Source organism: Phasianus colchicus, chromosome 2, assembly GCF_987193195.1.
Source record: "Phasianus colchicus chromosome 2, bPhaCol1.hap1.1, whole genome shotgun sequence".
Lineage (NCBI taxonomy): Eukaryota > Metazoa > Chordata > Aves > Galliformes > Phasianidae > Phasianus > Phasianus colchicus.
The window spans coordinates 63,041,744-63,061,500 of record NC_143437.1 but is presented as its reverse complement, the minus strand read 5'-3'; the positions used below and the strand labels follow the sequence as shown (position 1 = coordinate 63,061,500).

Below are 19,757 nucleotides of genomic sequence, written 5' to 3'. Positions count from 1 at the left end.
CTCCAGGATAAATGTAGAATCATAGAATCGTTTAGGTTGGAAAAGGCATCTAAGATCATCGTTTCCCTAGTCATTTGGGAAGGGGAGAGAAAAGAATTCTTTCTTTTCTGCTGTACTCACAAACACCATCAGGAGGGGCTAGTTTTGCAGTTACTTCTGTGTAACTGTTCAGGCTCTGCAAAGAGGCAAAGATGCAAACTTGAAAGTGTTGCATAAAAACGACTGTTCTGGACACCCATGCATCTATAGATACACTGGCAAATGTAATTACACCAATCAAAAAGGTTGCACTTCCTAGCTCATTTTGGTACTGAAAAAAAAGAAAAAAACCACAGGAAATAAGCTATTTCTACATGATTATCATGGTTCTTTCTCCAAGGTCTTCACCTTAGGGTCACCTCATTTCCTTGAAATGTTCTGATTGATTCTGATGTTGATTTCAGTAGGAGATTTATTAGCAGGTCTTGTAGAGGTCTCATGCAACATGGCTTTATGGCACCAAAGCACTAACTCTACCTCAAAAGAGAAAAAAATATCACTTGAACCCAGATCAGGGCCCTAATCCTGCCTACAACAGAGTCCCAGAAACTCCTGTGCCAGCACAGCACAGTGAGCACGGAGCCCTAGAGAGAGCACAGCAGTGGGACTGCCCCCAGCAGCAGCAAATAGCAAGATGATGGCACCTACGTGCCCTGCCTCTGGGCTGCAAGGTGTCCTGCAGTGAGTTTCTCTCATGGCTCTGCTTCACATAAATAATTAATTGGGATACAGAGAGACAATTTACAGCTCAATGGTTAGACCGCTCACCTGGAATGTGAAGAGAGCTGTTAAAGCGGGAAAGGATTGCAATTCTATCAGTCTGTGCTTTCAGGAGAAAAGGGTAAAAGCAAACTTCACCACTAGCAGTAGTTTCATGTTTCCTCTGGGATCTGATATCACAGGCTTGACAAGAATCTTACAGATTGTTATTACAAACCTGTTCTTTTGCCCTTTACTGTTCAGATTGTCTGCACTGTAAGTTGAGGCAGGTAGTAACAAACTGGAAACATAATAGAGGTGCTTTTACTGTTAAGGCCAACAAAAGCTGCAAATATTTTTATACGGACCCATAAAAAGAAATCTGGCTCAGTAAAGTAGGGTATCCTGATAGTGTCTGAGCAAAGGGTATAAGTGTCTAAACTTCAGACAGTTGCACAAATGCTTCTAAATGAGCCAAGTTTAACAGAGCAATTGTTTAAGCTTCATTCTAATGTTTGTTCTCCACAGCCATTATACCAACAAGGTCTGATGGGAAATCAAAGTATTTTCTGTATCAAAAGCTAAACTAACATTATTGTTTAAAGTAGTTCTGTTGAACAATAACATTGCTTCAGGATTAACAGTTTTATTTGCTTACTTTAATTTTTATTCTAGTAGATATTACGCTGGTGAAACACATAGAATTATATTAATTTTCTTTTTTTCTAATGGAACAGTAATCTAACTTACAGCTAAGCATTACAATTTTCTGCTAATGTATCTCAATCTTGCACTTAAATGCCATCTGCTTATCTTGAGAAGGAAATGTCCCATAGTTACTACATAACATACCTATACCAAACACTACCTTCAGAAATTGTATTTGATGTAATTTATGTAAGGCTTTTTCAAATAATCACATAACTTTTTTTTTTTTTTTTTTTTTTTTTAAGTATTGGTCCTATCTTAAATTGTATTTATCTACAGTGGCATCAGAGTTTTGTGGTCACTAATTTAACTTTCGTCCCTCATCAATGCTACCTTTGTTTTGTAAGTTCTTACATTTTACAAATCAAACAAGGGTTTGTCTCTGCTTCTTCCACTCAAAGATTAGCTTCTCAAATACAATTTCTTTAGAAACCTATCTATAGGATAATAGCTGTCTAACATTTGCTGGACTATGTAAAAATGAGAAAGAATATTCTATATTATTAAGAAAAGTTGCACTTGTGACATGAAATCATAGTAAATGCTAAGTTATCATTAGGAAATATTCACATTCCTCACCAGCAATTCTGGGTGAAAATTTTAATAATTATTATTATTTAATTAAAATAATTAGTTATGAGTTGAATCATTTCAACTATTCATTGAAATTAGAAGTAGATATCATTGGCATAAGGATATACACAAGAACAGTTTAATTATCTCAAAACTCTACTTACAAGAGCCCTGGAAAATTCTGATCAATCCCAATCATCCTTAAAATGCCTGCCAAAAGCACCCAGACAAGTTTAACTCTGTTCTGTAAGCAAGCAGTGCAGTCAATATATAATCAAACCTAAGAAAGCTTAGTAGTTTTGGTCTTTAATTAGCTTAAAGTGATTTTAAGTAAGCTGTAGTGTATTCCACCCTGATAACATCAACAAATAATTGAAGAATATTTTAAAAACAGAGGTAGTTTGAGTAAACTGATCTAGAGGAATGCACGATGCATGGACACAGTGTGGCTACACCCAAGGAATACTTCTAAGTAACAAATAGTTCCAGAAAATTATCTCAAGAAAAAGATGTTAATTGAATATTTTTAATGTCAAAAGGACTTCACTGACAGTTTCCTAGTCTGCTCATTTGACCACTCCTATTTGCTTTACGTATAATTTATGCACATAATATCCATCATTACTGTCTAGAGAATGTGAAGCATCTGTGCTACTTTACTGTTAGGTACCTTTGAGTATATACTGTATTTAATAAATTTAAACCTATTTATTTTGACTGATCACTGGAGTACCTAATTAACTACCTGAAAAATTACTTTGTGCTAAAAGAGTAAATGACCTGAAGTGTGAGGAAGACACATCTTCATACAAAACAGAACAATATAATACCCTAATCAAAAGGAAAAAAATACTCTTGCTAACTTCTTCCTTGCTGTATATTTGATACCCAGTACCCATGCCAAGACTGGGAAAAGGTTGTGTGAGATACTCTACAAACCCTGAGTTAGACCTATCCCCGTAACAAAAAATTTACAACATAAACTCACGTGTTTGCACATGAGGGTCAGCTCACCTGTGAAACTCTGTAATTGCAGCTGCCCAGCTGTGCACACCATGTGCACATGTCAAGGCCATCTTTTGTGTGGTTGAGTGGTTTGATTGTCCAGCTGGGTGTACAGCCAGAGACAGAGGCAGCAAAGGGGAAATGCAGAATGTTTTGCAGTATCAAAATATGGGAGAATTTTTGAGATGATAAAGCAAGAATTTCATGTCCTAAAATGGAGTTGTAGATGACTGTAATATGCTTTCCGAAAGTATGCTGGAGAGGAGGAAGTTATCCACCCCTACTGAAACTTAAAGGGAGATGGATTTTTAGTTGTCATTAGAGAAAATTTCTGCTAACAACACTGAAACCTTTTACATGTTTAATTTTAGATTATTCCTTCTTTGCAGGCTCAGGGGGGCTGCCTTCTACAGTCAGCTCAGTGACTCCATGGGACCTATGAATCACTCACCCCTATCCTGAGGGAGCATTCATTCTTTAGTGACCTCTTTACACAATGCAACTTCTACAGGTCACTTCTTTGGTTCATCTTTTCTTTTTTATAGCTCTTACTGCAGTCTTCTTCCCATGTTTATTCCTACATATCCACTTAATCTCATTATTATTTTCCTTTTTTTACTTTTAAAAATCTGTAAAGCATGTGTTAAAAATATTTGGCTTTTATAGCTTGGCAGAATGAAACCATCTTTTTGTGCACATTGTGGATACAGTTTGGGAAAATTTCAGACTCCACCGTGCCTCACAGTTTCAACAGCAGACAGTTTTATACAATTTGAGCTCTGTTCTGGTCCTGTTTGGTGAGCAGTTACTAGCAGACTCTTCTTAATGGTTAAAGTTACCCACAGGAACTGGAAGAGCCTGTGCTCTTACAGGCCTCTGAAAAGTCCTTGCAGACTACAGTTGTTAACTACTGATCTCAGTCAGTTTTGTACGAGCAAAGCCATTGGAAAAGAAAATCTGTAGTCACAGTATTGGTTGCATGATCCATTCCTGCCACTTTATTTTTAGGTACAGTCTCAAATAAGGTAATTAAAGATCTATACAAAATCTATACAAGATCTATACTGGTGTGTGTCCAAATTCTAGGTTGAGAATAAATTCAACCATTTTATTTGTCCTCTTTATCCTCCACTCTTCATTCCTTTTGGGACTGATTTGATTTTTTTTTTTCCAATCATTATTGGTAAAAACAATAAAATCTAAAAAGCTTTCATCGCACCAACCTGTGCTTTTGTTCATGTGTGTGACATTATCTAAACTGATCACTTCCAGGTGTCTCCCTCAGTGACATCTCATCTTAGATGGCATTCCTCAGCACTATCATAAAACTGGCAGGGTCTAAAACTCTTTGATATGTGGATTCTTGTTTAACAGAGTTTTGTTTCTTTTCAATACACTTTACCCTGCTAGTTCCTCAGGAATGCACTGTCACCACAGAGAGGTGAAATGTGAGAAATTCAGAAGGGCCTATCACTTTCATCTCCTCTACATAGCCAGCTACCTACTCATTTTGTGGAGGAAAAATCTGCTTTAAGACATTTGGCAGCTGCTCCCAGTGTATGAAGATGAACTTGCCTGGAGTTAGAAAGTATGTTCTCCACATACGATGAAAGCAGATAATAATAATATATAATTAAATTGCCTGGAATGTGTTTGGTTGACATTCTTAATTTAGTGTAATGCTCTGAAGCTCTTTGTTTAAGAAACATTTCTAAAAAGTGGTTGAAATTAATTCAACAGATGATCAAGAGAAACACAATGTTTTAAAAACAGTGTTATGATTATTTCTCTTAGCAGGTCTATCCACAATGGAGAGGAGAGTTTGATTGGAGGTAGTCTTTGTGGCAGACAAACACCATTTGTTGTCCCTACGAGAAACTATTCTAAATCCAAGTTAAAAACCTCCAGAAAAAAAATACTTATAAATTCACACATACTCCATAGCAGGCAGTTGATAGCATATGGCAGCTAGATATGCCAAGGATTCTTTCAAGCATACGCCGCCGCTTAGCAGGTCCCAGTTGCCAAAATACTTGTGTATGACATCCCCCAGAGACCCAGCTGCTACCCATGCTCTCTGCAGCTCTCAATCCAGTCTTTTCTCGCAGTGTCTCCTTTCCAAAGACAAGGACCACGCTGACTGAATGCGCTTTCCTTCCCCATTGTCTTCAGTGCTAAGACTACATTATTTCTTTATGTAGTTTGTACCACCACACACTTTACAAAGGAACTTTTATGAGCTGTCTTCCTTCCGAGATTTCTGAACACTTCAATAAACAGGGTTTTGAAAATTCATTCTTCTGATTTTAATGTTGACTTGATTTTCTGTGATATTCTAAAGATAATCTTAGGTTAAATACGCAAAAATTATCTCTAAATATAAATACATGTGCTTCTGGCAAACCTCTGACTTTGATGAAGAAAGGAAGGGCCCAAACATCAGTACTGTGGAAGTTGAAATCTTGCATGAGGAAAGGCTTGTGCAAAAAGATAATATTATATTTTAGACTGATATATTTGAAAAGAAAAATCCACCACCAACAAAACTTTAAAATCACACGAGCACCTCTTCAGATCTGAAATTCAAGCAGCAATAGTGAAAGATCTTTTAAATTCCATTAACTCAGTTCTGCACAGGTATCCCTATTGAAAGGTGAGGGGAATTTGAATCAAAATCTGATGAGAAATGACCTCAAGTGATTTATTTTTTTACTGTGCCCTGACAAAGCTGTGCAACCCACTGAGCCATCTATGCTTCTTCCATACACAGACCCTGGACTGGTTGGTTGATCATGTTTTTGCATAGGTTACATATTCCTGTTCAGCTTTCACTCATGCAATCTTATGCCTCCTCATCAGTTCTCTTATCAGCAGGTTGCTCAGAATCAATAAAAAGACACAGCACACCAGCTCTGCTGGACTTGTGTCAGCATTTGCACAAAGAAATGCAACAGGATCATCTTTCACAGCTCTCCCTTTAAAATACCTCACTGCTCAAAGCAGACATATTTCAAAAATTAATGGAACCATAATATTACTCCTGTTTAAATCATTGTTGTTAATATCACATGTCTAAGGTAGTAAATCAATTAAAGTTCCTTCAGTTATTTTGAGAAGACCAAGAATACAGCTACTGCTCAAAAACGAGAAAAGCCGACAGTATGGCACCGTCCTGTGGTGCTACCTTGTAATTACATTTGCAAATTCCTACATGGGTTGAGTTGCTTGACATTTACACAATAGGGAAGGATGCAATCTATGGTTCTTATTTAAAGGCATTTTCAGATTGATTCTGCGTCACTCTAGATCTCTAAACTGTAAAGAATAGGATTTTATCTGAATTACTTTTTGATGATGCTCCTGAGGAGCACAAATACGTCTGTAAGACTGAACGTCACTGTCTCAGTGAGCTCCGTACTTGCAGTCAAGTCAACTGACAAAATAGGAGCAAAGTCTGTTCCAGGGCATGCTAAAATATACCACAAGTTACTGTCAGAATGCAGAAAGGCTTTACACTTCTGCCCGGGTACTTTGTCTCTTTTAGAATAAAAACAGCTACTAAACACATTGAGATAAGTTAAAACGCTTGCTTTAAAACACCATTGCAAATCCTGCTCACCCACTCATTTTTTTTTGCAGCTGATCAAGATGGCATAAGTCAGGCAGGATTTTTCTCCACGGACTGCTAAACATGCCAACTCAACAGGTTGCTTTAGGAACAGGTTTTCAGCTCTTGCTGTTTGGTTTTGCAGACACTGGGATGAAGTTCTGTACTTGCAGGATAAGGGATAAAGGAGATAGAAAGACGTCTGGTAGGGAATGTGGCAATTGTCCATAATAAAACCAAATGCATCAAATAGGCGTTCCTATTGAAGACCATCCCCAGTTCAGTTACCCATTTGTCAAATCAACTTGACATCATTTTCTGTTGGAAAAATAACCAGCCTTATTCTGAATTTGAGGAATAGGATTAGCTACTTCTGAAAACATGGAGAGGATGGAAACAGACAACAATACAAAGCACTGTGATGAGAGAGAGGAGTTTCCTAAGTGCACTGTTTGGAATGTTACAAATTGATGAATAAGAAAAAGAAACAAAAATGCATTGAAGATTTCTGAAAGTGTCACACTTCAAAATGTAGCTTTTCAAAACTTTACAGCTCTGGGTGACACAGCTAATGGATACATACAAATGCACTGGTAGTGGAGAAAAAAAACTGGAGGGGAACCTCAGTGTTCTCCATCTGTCGTGGGGTGCCGAGTCTCGTCTTATTGATAGTCCACTGCTTGATTTACACTAAATGCTTTCAAATGTTTCACATTTGTAATTTTCAAATCCAGTAATAATTAAACTTTGATTTCTATGAATTACACAATACAGATAACTTAGATTCTTATACAATCTTTCAAAAATGTATACCAATCAACATCGGCTATATGGCAGATATTCAGAAAGTTAATAGAATGTTTCAGTTTAAAAATAATAGCTGTCTGGGTTTTTTTGTTTGGTTCTTTGGATTTGTTGTTGTTGTTGTTTTGGGATGTTTTTTTTGTTTGTTTTTCTTTTTTTTTTTTTTTTTTTTTTTGGTCTGAACAATGCATGGAGAGGAGTGAAAAAGTTCCTGTGTTGGCTGTAGTTCTTTTTTACAATTTCTAATGCTGGGTCACAGAAGACACAAAGGTTTTACAGCCCCACTATAAAACAGCTCTTTATCTTTTTCCTGCTAATTCTGTGGTGGCACATTTAACAAAACTAGGAAAGTGGAGATAATGTGGATGTTTGCAGATTAAATGTCAGGTAATAAATAACACTAATTTCACATACCTGCAAATGCAAAGACACCTTATCACTGTTTTAGTTTCTTACTCTTTGTAATGCCTGCCAACATTTTAACCCAGGCAAATTGCGGTATTGTTTTTGCTGTTTTTTCACTGGGATAAAATACACAGTCGTAATATCCTTTTATCAGATTTCATGGTATAAAAAGGACTTTGGTGCTTAATTCACATTATACATTGCTGAGACAATTTCAGACCTCCTGTTTTGGAAGATGCATTTATCCTATCTTTTAGTTTTTTTGTTTTCTTCTCACAGTGGTCTGAGTACCACTTGCCCAAGAAGATGCAGCTGTGACCCTGCCCAGTCAGTGCAATGCTACAGAGCTACAGAGATACCCAGAGGGATTCCTTTCACTACTAGAAGGCTCTACATCAGCCACAGCAAAATTAAGCAACTCCAGGTAGGAAAAATCCAGTAGAAATACCATATACCATATGCTGTGTCTGAAAGTCATATTTCCCAAGTGGTGGACTTAATGAGGGAAAGGAGAATCTTATTCCAGGTTCTAAAAGCTGATGAAATTGGTGCTAGATCTGTTTTTGATTTTAAGCACTTCTGAAATATATGTAAAAATATACCCATGTTGTTTTTTTATGCAACTCAAAAAACTTGTCACACAAGTAGACAAATGTTAACTTGTTTTTATAGGAACAAATAACCACTGACTTAAAGAGTTATTTTTAAACTTCTTGAAAGCTTTTGCTGTTTTTTTATGCAATGTAAATCTTTTCTATAGCAAATGGAAGGGTTTTACATGGCTAGAATGAAACTGAATTTCTTTTCCCCCTCCTGAGTTGCAAGTTTCAGATAAAACTGCTATTAGAAATAACAGTAGGAGTTATTAATTAAGGCTTGATCACTCATTGTTAGAGATCAAAGCAGTGTGAGATGATAAAAGCAATTCTGGGCCTTCCTAGTGTTGTCATCTACCTAGAGCCATAAAAACAACTGTTTTTTTGTTGTTGTTGTTGTTGTTTTTCTAATTGAGACATTACTGAATCATATTATTAAAGTCATTATCGGTGCAAGCAATATTTTTCTGTTTTCCATCCTAAAATATATTTATATAATAAATATAATTTCTATATGTCAACACAAGGGAACTATAACCTGCATTATGCATACTTGCCATATTATGCATACTTCTCATGTATCACTTTATTACAAACAGTAAGAAATGCACAGTTTTGGAGAAATACATTTACTTTTTAATATACTTGTTCTCTTACAAAGAATACATCCTTAACTGCATCTTTGATTTTGTTCTCAGGACTGAACAAAATGGGCTAAGGCAACAGGTGGGATACCTGTTGCTCATTGAGAAACAGCCTGAATCATTTTGCAGTTTAACTCAGTGGAAGTTTTCTCCTCTTTTAGCTGTTTCTGTTATCTGTGATTTTCTTATTGTAGTTCACATACCTACAAGAGTCAAAGTTTATTCATATGATAGAGTTATATCAATGTGCTATGTGCAGTGTGTTAAAATAATGAACTCTTTAATGAATTCTTATGAGGAAACAGGTCTTCTGTACAGAAGCATTGTTGTCTTTTTATTATTATTTTTAATAATCAAGATGAGCCATTTTTCCTTTCCTAGGCTATTTGTTTATGCCTGTCAGCTATTCCTAAGCTACCATATACTCAGCACTCAAGTACTGTGTTCAGTTTTGGGTCTCTTGCTATGAGAAAGATATAGAAGCCCTGAAGTATGTCCAGAGAAGGGCAGTGGAGCTTGTGAGAACAAGTCTTAGGGGGATCTGGATTGTTTAGTCTGGAGGAGGCTTAGGGGAGACCTTGCTCTCTACAACTACCGGAAAGGAGATTGTGATGAGGTAGGGGTCAGCCTTTTCTCCTGTGTAACTAGTGACAGGATCAGAGGGAACGGCTTCAAGTTGCAGCAGGAGAGGTTCAGGTTAAATAGGAAAAGTTTCTTCTCTGAACAAGTTGTCAAGCACTGGAATAGGCTGCCCAGAAATGTGCTCAAGAAACATTGAGATGTACTAAGGGACATGATTTAGTGGGGAAATATTGGTTGTAGGTAGATGGTTGGACTGAATGATGTTGTAGGTCTTTTCCAACCTTGGTAACTCTATGATTCTATATGAGTAAAACAGCCTTAGATTGGCTAGAGAGAAAGGCAGGTATTTGTTATAAAGCATTCAAACATTGGTTATGAGTAAATAGAGCAGTAGAATAAATGTTTTGTGACTCTTCAGGGCAAGCAAATGGTGTGTAAAACCATCTAAGGAAAGAGTTTTTCACTTTATACATTAATTTAACTGAACAATCAGTATGTCTTACTTCTACTATCAGCTTTACTCTGAAAGGAAATAAGTCATTTATGTTATTTGTCTGTAATTATGTAAATTCTTTACTTAAGATTAAATGGGGTTTGTGAATAGATTTTTTCAGTCTTCTCTGACAAACCATACTTTTTATTTCCTGACGTTGTAAATACATATGCTTAATTTAACACAGCTGAACAATTCTATTGGCTTAATAGCATTTAATTAATAGTATTATATACTATAGTATAATAGTATTTGTTGAAACAGGTTTTGATTTCTGGTTGTAAACTATATATCTGCAAGTGTTAGGGGAACTCTATAGTTCTTTGTTTTTCCCTTTGTTGTTTTTTTTTTTCTGTGTGTGTGTGTGTTTGATTATTTTGTTTTTGTTTTCCCTTACTTTTTAATTGCTTCATTTGCAGCATCTTAGAAAAAAGAAAACATTTTCAAAAAGAAGTTGAATCTAAGCCTAGACTTTTCACAGCCAACCTCCATCAGTCTTTCATACGTAATTATGCACATATAATATGGTTTGGCAACTAACAGCTTCAGAAGAATAAGCAAATATTCTCTCAAACTGAACATTAATTACTTCTGGACATTATAATGGTCTATATTAAAACAGTAAAGAAATTGAAAATAAGTTTATATGCTAAATACAGTATGTTTTGAAGAAAAGGAAGAAAAAAAGCAGATCTATTTTATTCATATCAGCTTTGCATCACATCAGTTTTTCTCGACAGGGTTGCTCACCATTAAATGACTAGTTGGGTTTTTTGCTTTTGGTATTTCTGCAAACTAGGAGTTGTTACAAACACTGTTTGCAGTAACAAAACTAGACTGCTTTTAGTATCTTCTTTCAACAATTTTCAAAACCTTCATTTGAAGAATACAACTATAAACTTTTTACTCTCACATTTAGTTTACTTGAAGGTATATTAATACTTGCTTTTATCTGTTAAAAGAAAATTGCTTCTTTGGCCCACAGAGTAAGGAGCTGTTTTAAGAAACTGCTTAAAAAAAAACCCAGTTCACAAAGCCTGATAAAGCCTACCACATAGGTGGGAAACAACTCAGAAACATGAGAATTGGATAAATGAAGAAGGAAGGAATCTCTTATGTCACCTTCTTAAGCTGATTAAAGATACACAAGTATGATAGTCAAATGTATACAATCAGGATTATAGAATAAAACTACTATGCAGAACCTAAGCTACAAAATGATTTATACTGTTCTCCTTGTACATTTATCACTGGGATTAAACAAACTTTGTAGTGTCTCTCAATGAGACTGAATCATGCTGGCAGCTAATGAGCTCAAAGGAAATAGCATGCAGACTGTAATGTTAGTTTAGCATCTGCTGCTGATGAGTACTGATGATGCTTACCAGACACCTGAAGGGAGAATACACCTTCCTACCTCTTCCATGCAGAACACCTGCTCGTCTTGCTCTGAGCTTTCTGTCATTCCCTTATAAATGAATTTTTAGAAAACAAGCATGTAGGCCAATGGGCAGCATCTCCAAAAATTTCAAAGAAGTTGTTTAAGTAACTCATGTGTTCTAACAACTCCTAGATTCACCCTCATTCCATCCTTCTTCATTTCTTGGCTTAGAGTAACTGCCAGATTCATTCATTTATTAATCTGAGACGCAAGATAACATGTTTGATAAGTGAGCAGGTTCCAAAAGAACAGAAAAAAAGAAAAGAAACAATTAGTATACCCCTATATATAATGATCACAGTTAACATCTAAGTTTCATTTAACACTACAAAGCATCTGTTAAGTACTAAGTAACAAAAAACTAAACTGTTGTAAAAGCAATTTGTTCCATGCACATGATTTTCAGACCAAACTGATCCTATACTTTGATCTCATACTTTTGGATTGGTCATCTCAATATGGTGACATTTTCACTTTAAAGAAAAGAAGAGGTAGTGGAGAGGATGAAGAAATACAGCTTTAGTTTCCTGCCATAAACTCATAGTGGGAAGAAAAGGTGATGGGCACGTATCTGGATAAGTAATGCTGCAGTAATGTTATATAGAAATTTCTGTATGACAAACACAAAGCTGCGTATATAACAACTACCTATTCACTGCAAGGATTTCTGCCACTGGTGACATTAGCTATCTATTTTACATAGCCTACCTGTCAGGCAGAAATAAATGGTGACACACTGGAACAGGTTGCCAAGGAAGTTGTGGATGCCCCATCCCTGGAGGCATCCAAGGCCAGGCTGGATGTGGCTCTGGGCAGCCTGGTCTGGTGGTTGGTGACCCTGCACATAGCAGGGGGGTTGAAACTAGATGATCATTGTGGTCCTTTTCAACCCAGGCCATTCTATGATTCTATGACAGTATGGACTTAAACAGTACAATTATAGAAACATAAGTAAATACGGGCAAACTGAAGGTACCTATAGTGACACCTCTTTTGTTACTGCACCATTTCTCTTAGTTTCTTATTCTATAAGAACATAGAGTAGCAATGGTCAGTGCATCCAGAACAAGCAATCTGTGAGGTGACTCATAAATACTGCATATTGTCACATGAATTATTTTTATCTTTTATCTCTTTAAGATTACTGACTTCAGAAGAATGTCAGCCCTTGAAGAGGTAGTCCTGTCATGCAGTGGTACAGAATCAATAGAAAACAACACTTTCAAAGCTCTGAGCACCTTGAAGTCCCTGGAACTCTACAAAAACCAGCTAAAGCAAATACCCATCTTCCTCCCATCTGGCCTTGAAATTTTAAAACTCGCCGATAATTCCATCAATACTTTGCATGCGACTGACTTTGAAGGTTTGGTAAAACTAAGAGTTCTTGATATCAGGAACAACTTGATTGCAAGTCTGCCTTCAAGTGCATTTTCTTCCCTCTTCAATTTACAGAGTCTCATTCTAGATGGCAACAACATGGAATCTGTGTCTGCACCACTTAAGCTTCCAAGGCTGAAATATCTAAGCATGGCTGACAATAAACTAAACTTTCTCCCAACCAGCTTCTTTACATCTTTCAAAAATCTACAGTTTCTCAGTTTAAGTGGAAACTTTCTGACAAAAGTGCCCCTTGACTTACCTAAATCCTTGCTGTCACTGAAACTAGAAAAAAACCAACTCAAAACAGTACGACTTCAAGACATGAAACATCTAGAAAACTTGTCTGAGTTCTTCCTTTCAGAAAATCAGTTGACATCAATAGATGGTGCCCATCTCCTTCCTAATTTAACATCATTGGAGATCTCTAAGAACCAGCTCCAGGCTCTGCCACTCAGGCTGCCAGGCAGACTGCAGAAACTTGACTGCAGCAATAACCTGATTCAGAGGGTGACAGCGCAAGAATTCCAAGGACTACAGGACCTGAAACACTTGTTTCTTGACAACAACGCTGTCAGCATGTTTGAGGCAGGAGCCCTTCAGCAGTGCGCGCAGCTTTCTAACCTAGCACTGGAACAGAATCTCCTTATTTCTATCCCACTGAGGCAAGTGATTCTGAGAACAGCTGATTCACAGACATCATTTCTCCATCCTTAGATTTTGAGAATGAGGGCCAAAGTGAAAAAAATAAATTGCTTTTAGACCTAGTCATAGTGGAAGTCTACCCATACCATAAACCATCTGTTATAACTGGAACTAATTAGCACTGATTAGCTGTTTTCATTACATGTGAGGTCCCCGGTGATCCTTCTTTCATATTTCTCTGCCAGTAAGGCTGCTTTATTTAATTAACACATGAATAAGAGGAATCTGCTAGGAGAGCGTTAGAGTGATTATAGAAAAGCTATACTGCTGCTTAGATTTATCTTCTCCCATTACAAAAAAATTAATAAAGTATTCAATAAAAAAGAAAGTTAGCATGTTTAAAGCTGAAGTTTCCACCAATCACATAGTTTATTATTTTTAAAATATTAAGATTTTGGGAGATGAGTCTGGTCTAAAAGAATGTGTTTTTTTGGTGGATATTATAATTACTATCTTCATTAAATTCACACATTATAAAGTTCTTGGATTGCTTATAAAATCTCCTGCTTCAGGCTATGAGCAAAATTTCAGCCAAAGGAGCACAGAAGAAACATTCGTTGGGCTCATGCTATTCCTAAATGCCTTGCTCACAGTGTTGGTCCTGGCCATTACCAGAGGTGGTGTGTTAAACTAAATGGAAGCTTGCCAGATATAAAATGGCAATTTTGTTATTTCAAAAAGCTGTGCAATAAGATGGCATCAAAGTAATTATGTAATTCCCTTAACATTAACTTCTCTAACACAACTGCACCATTAAGCCCTGTTTTCATGGCTTGTGGACAGGTTTAACTGCACAAACAAATAATGCAATAAAATTTCAATTTGTTTACCATGAGATCCTTTAGCATTTGAATCTCTTTGGTTGAAGCTTTACAATGAGAAAGTGATTTAGTGGTGTATAAATATTTGATTTCAGTCTGGCTTGACAGGAATGCTTAATGCTTTCCAGTTACATTAGTATTGCCTAATCCATCTTATTTTACAACCCTCGTAGTCAAAGGAATTAACAGGAAGGAGTTCTCTATTAGCTTCTAAGAAATACAGCTTTTAGGTAGGGATTGGGTTTTTTATTTTCAGCTCAACATAGATTTCAAGGAGAGGCTGTAAACATCAAGTAGGAGAGAAATGAGGAGAAGTAAAATGTGCATACTTAATTTGTGTGCTCCATGTACCTAATCTACTTCTGTGTGTACATACAACTACTTGTTAATCACCAGTTAGTTCCATGGATGCACAGCAATAAAAGTATTACTACTGACAGAACTACCAGTCACCAGTATCAGAAGTTAAGGAATATAGTTAATGGGGCACAATTAATGGAACTTAGCACTTGTTCAGTTCAGGAAAAAGAAAGGTTATTTTCTTTTTATCCAAAAGGTAAATAATGACATGAAATTTTCTCTAGCAGAACAACAGTCCAAGTATTTTCAGGTCTCATAGAGAAGAGCCCAAACTCCAGAAAATCTTGCAGAGAGTAACTGGTCAGAACACAGGACTGATGACAGACTCTGGAGCAGCAGCAGTATGGTTGTCAGGGTCAGCTCCTGAACGTATATGGCTTCTCTGCCAGCAGCAGGGTCACACATCACATACCTAAATACAGTTACTTCTTCAAGATCAACAGAACTTAAAGTCAAACAATACAGCTGCAAAGCCCAACAATGGTATGGTGAGATTGTACAGGCTTTAGACTGTAATCTGGATAAACATCCCAGGTGATATCCTATTGCCTTTGACATCATTGGCTCTAGGATTTTACAGCAGAGAACATCTTTAACGTTACAGTGTCATATTGGACAACTATTATCATTGACTGTATTTAGGTTTCAAAATCAACTCATTGGAGCCACAAGCACTGGTAAGACCAGTGGAATGACTTACCGTTTCAACAAATGAAATCCTCATCTCACTCATGGAATATAGCACAATAGAGAACTCCCTTATTCTTGAAATATTCCCATTGAAGTTGCGGGATCTGTGTAGAAAGGGCAACTGCCTTTCAGCCCAAAAGGTCAAATTCAGTTTCACAAAAACAGCCAGTGAAGATCACAGTGTACCCTCTATTAACTCTCAAGCTATCTCAAATCATTTCATTGACATGGGAGCCAGATCAGCCTTTGTGGGTTGTGCGCTGCTCAATTCCAAATACTTCTTGGTATTATTGCTTATAGTTTGTCTGAGAGTTTTCCTGAACAAGTTTCCTTAAAATCTCTAACCATGATCTTAATCTCATCACATTGCATACTAAAGGAGTAAAATTCATTTTCTTAAAAACATTTCACACAAATTAACTGGCTTTTCTATTAAGCAGCTTTCACTGATTAGAGCAGAAAAAAAGATTGTAAATAAGCTAGACTTCTGAAATAAAAGTATTATCACACAAATTATAATGCATGAAAACAAGAATGGTATCCATCATCTAATATCATATCTCAAGATACTGGCTTTTTAAAATTCTTTTAAATACAATCACTTATAATTCTCTGAAGTACTATTTCAAAAGACCATAAAAAGCATTTATGTTCTTCTTGTTGCTGCTTTTTTAAGTATGAAGTATATCATCAATTGGACTACTTTTAAGTTTATTAAGTTTTAGATCTGCTGGCTGCAAGAGAACAAAAAATAGGGGGAAAAAAAAGGAAGAAAAATTCTAGTAAAAATTTAGTAAAAAGCTTTTTAAAACAAATCATACGCAGAAGTACTTGAAGGAGTAGAGTTGCCATGCTTTTCAAAACTTTTGGTCTTTCACATTGCTATCATTTGATCATCGGCATGCTTATGGCATTAAATAGAACAAAAAACATTTTTAAGCTTACTTGGCACCCAACTGAATATGCAACTTATTACATACGAAAGCAGGTTAGTATAAGTCAGAACTGCAATAATTTGGGAAAACCATTCAAACATGCATAAACAGTATTCCAACAACTTCAAATTAAAAAAAAAAAAAAAAAAAAAAAAAGACATGAACATTTCAGGACCAGAATTTTTTTTCCACCAGAAGACTACATTTTTGTCAGGGATAGTTTTATTTAATATGCTAGATATGCCTGGGCACAAAGAGAATCAGTATAATGAATATAACAGATTTGTGCTGTTTTATTTTTATTCAGACTTCCAGATACCCTTGCGAGATTGGATCTAAAGGGAAATGACATAGAAGGTGTTGGAGAACAAGAACTGAAGGACTTGAAACAGCTTCAGGTTTTAAATTTAAGGAACAACAAGATATCCGCCTTGGATCGCAAAGTCTTTGAGTATTTACCTCGTCTCCGGCATCTCTATTTAGATGGAAACCCTTGGAATTGCACCTGTGACCTTCTGAGAACCAGAGGAGTGTTAATGGCCAAAGGAACGGATGTCAGGGGAGGGCAGTGTGCAGCACCAGCAGAACGCCGAGGAGAAAGTTGGATGTCTTCCAAAAAGATTCTGCAGCAGTGTGAAGATAATCTGTCTTCCACAGAAAAAGGCAAGGAGGACAGAAAGAAAATGAAACCCAATGAGGCCTCCAGTGTTGCAGTAAATACAGATGATGATTACTATGATTATGAACTAGATTAATGCCATGGTTAATCTATCATGAATGTTAAAGCTGTCTAGAGCTGCCCACCACTACCAGTATCCTTACTGATAACCAACCTGCTGGGTTGCCATTACATTTTCCTCTTTAATTTGTACTATAAATGCTAATAGCTGGTAACAAAAGGGCTATAATAAGGATGCTATTTTAAACTGAAATTTGTAAAAATAACAGCTGTTTTTCTTTGTCATTAGTACTATGTAGCTTGAGGTAAATAAGAATAAAATAACCACCTTTTAGAAAAGCACTCTGTAACTCTGTATGGACTTTTTAATAGTAAAGCATTCTTATAGTTGCATTAAAAACAAAAAAAAAAAGAAGAAAAGAAAACAGAGAGAAAATCCTGCAATACCGAAAGGTATCATTACCTGTAGTGTGGTGTTCTATATACTTAAACTCAGTAAACTCTCAGGATGGAGAGTTACATCAGTATGACCAATTCCTCAGGACTATTTGGAGGTTCTTGCCTTTGAAATGTTAATTTCAGTTTTCTAGAAATTGCCTCTTTATTTTAGGCGATTTCATAGAATCATAGAATCATAGAATCGCAAGGTTGGAAACAACCTGCAAGATCATCTAGTCCAACTGTCCTCCCATTACCATTGCTAATTTGAAACAGTACTAGACTAAACTAACTGAGCTTCAGGCAAAACACAGAGGGCTCATCTTCATCATGGTGAATACAACAAACAGAAGAATCAGTGTCCTGGTCAATGAGATTTAATGGTTGTTCCAAAGTTAATTAGTGAATGAAGATGCTGGGGGTCAATTTGACCCAAGTTTAATATTGTAAACAAAAGAAGGGACATTCTCACGAAATCATTTTCTACCTCTGCCTAGAACTAGGATAAGGCCCAACAAGCCAAGGTTATTGCAATAATTTATTTTGGTAACCAATGAATGAATTGACTGCCATTCAGCTCAAGCTGAATGTATGTATATGAATGTATGTATGTATACCTTTGGGTTCACATGGAAGTGCACGCTGAAAGTGCCCCTTTCAATAGTGGGAACCTTCTAGACTTTTGCAACACAAAAGGACTTCATGGTGTATGCATCAAATCTGATATATGTGCAAATTTTATCAGGCAGTTCCCGAAGTGCTTGAAAATTAAACAAAATTGGAATACCCAGACCACTAAAACCAGCAAATTACAAAGAGTAATCTAAGGGGCTTCCTGACAGTTCATAAATCTCAGCTGATAAGTGAGGAGTAAGCACACCAGCAAATTACTTTTCAGAGCAAACAGTTTCTATTATTCTTTATCTTCTGTTGGCATTCCGTAACTGGATAATCACTCACATTCATAGTGCCTGTTTTGTCAGGTGTCAGAGTGCAGCTACGGGGCCACGGCACCTCTGCAGAATCCATTGGCACTTGAGTCTCTTAACACACTAAGCAACGTAAGTTAGAGAGGCTTACATTAATTTTTCTTTACATTTTAACTTTTGATCATGTCATCAGCTACAATTTTGGTAGATACAGATTTAGATGTTTATGGAACAGCACAAGCTTCCTAGCAGTTTGAATGTGTTGTTTTTATGGCTAATAATGGTCTGAGAAAGGTTTTCTCAATAAAAGAAGCTATCTTCACACTACAGTACTTTTCATTCAGTTCTGTACTGATGGCACACCCTCCCTTGTCATTTCAGCCCATTTGCACAGGCCAAAGCTGGAAGGCTCTTGCACAGCCTGTGAGGAATGGGAATCTGCACCTTATTGGCTATGCACAGCTACAAGCCAGGATGGAAAACCTCTCCTCTACCTCAACCAGATAGAGGCACCGTGCTATACTACTTGTGGGTTCAAAGAAGGGCAACAAAGCTGGTGAGGGGTCTGGAGCACAGGCCTTATGAGGAGCGGCTGAGGGAGCTGGGATTGTTCAGTCTGGCGAAGAGGAGGCTCAGGGGAAACCTTATTGCTCTCTGTAACTACCTGAAGGGAGGTTGTAGTGAGCTGGGGGTTGGCCTCTTCTCTCCTGTAACTGGTGATAGGACTAGACAGAATGGCCTCAAGGTGCACCAGGGGAGATTTAGGCTGGATGTTAGGAAATACTACTTTTCTGAAAGAGTGGTCAGGCACTGGAATGGGCTGCCCACGAAGGTGGTGGAGTCACCGACCCTGGAGGAGTTCAAGGAGCATTTGGATGTTGTGTTGAGGGACATGGTTTAGTGAGTGCTATTGCTGATAGGTGGATGGTTGGACTGGATGATCTTGTGGGTCTTTTCCAACCTTGGTGTTTCTGTGATTCTGTGACTAGAACGAGGCTGCCCTGGAGACCCGAACATGGCCAGCCAAAGCAGGCACTGCTCACACGAGGAAGGTGGAGGCGCAGAACGAGACACGCCGCACGTCCCAGCTGGGTGATGCAGAGCAGAGCAGATTAACACCGCCCTCACCCCGCCACGCCCCGAGGCCGCCAGGGGGCGTAACCCCAACATGCCGCGCCCCTCCCCGCCTGTTCCCTTACGGCCACGTCATTCGCTCGCCGTGGGCGG

General features: G+C 37.3%; 1 protein-coding gene and 1 long non-coding RNA gene across 2 annotated transcripts; one reads left to right on the top strand and one right to left on the bottom strand.

Moving 5' to 3' along the window:
• Nucleotides 1-8,075: 8,075 nt before the first annotated feature.
• LOC116240421 (nephrocan-like) lies at nt 8,076-17,307 on the top strand. The gene is made up of 3 exons (XM_031610788.2): nt 8,076-8,264; nt 12,737-13,638; nt 16,792-17,307. Exons 1-3 carry the CDS (start codon nt 8,076-8,078, stop codon nt 17,237-17,239), a joined length of 1,539 nt encoding a protein of 512 aa, XP_031466648.2. The 3' UTR covers nt 17,240-17,307.
• Nucleotides 17,043-19,744, bottom strand: LOC149919068 (uncharacterized). The gene is made up of 3 exons (XR_016464399.1): nt 19,492-19,744; nt 18,562-18,653; nt 17,043-17,128 (listed from the first exon to the last, which is right to left on the bottom strand). It is a non-coding gene; the product is annotated as an uncharacterized LOC149919068 (long non-coding RNA).
• Nucleotides 19,745-19,757: the final 13 nt, after the last annotated feature.

Excerpts from the sequence above, each read along its gene's own strand:
- LOC116240421 (XM_031610788.2), top strand. The coding sequence starts at position 8,076 with ATGCATTTATCCTATCTTTTAGTTTTTTTGTTTTCTTCTCACAGTGGT. Across the intron at positions 8,265-12,736 it reads GCAAAATTAAGCAACTCCAG|ATTACTGACTTCAGAAGAAT; the intron begins GTAGGAAAAATC and ends TATCTCTTTAAG. Across the intron at positions 13,639-16,791 it reads CTTATTTCTATCCCACTGAG|ACTTCCAGATACCCTTGCGA; the intron begins GCAAGTGATTCT and ends ATTTTTATTCAG.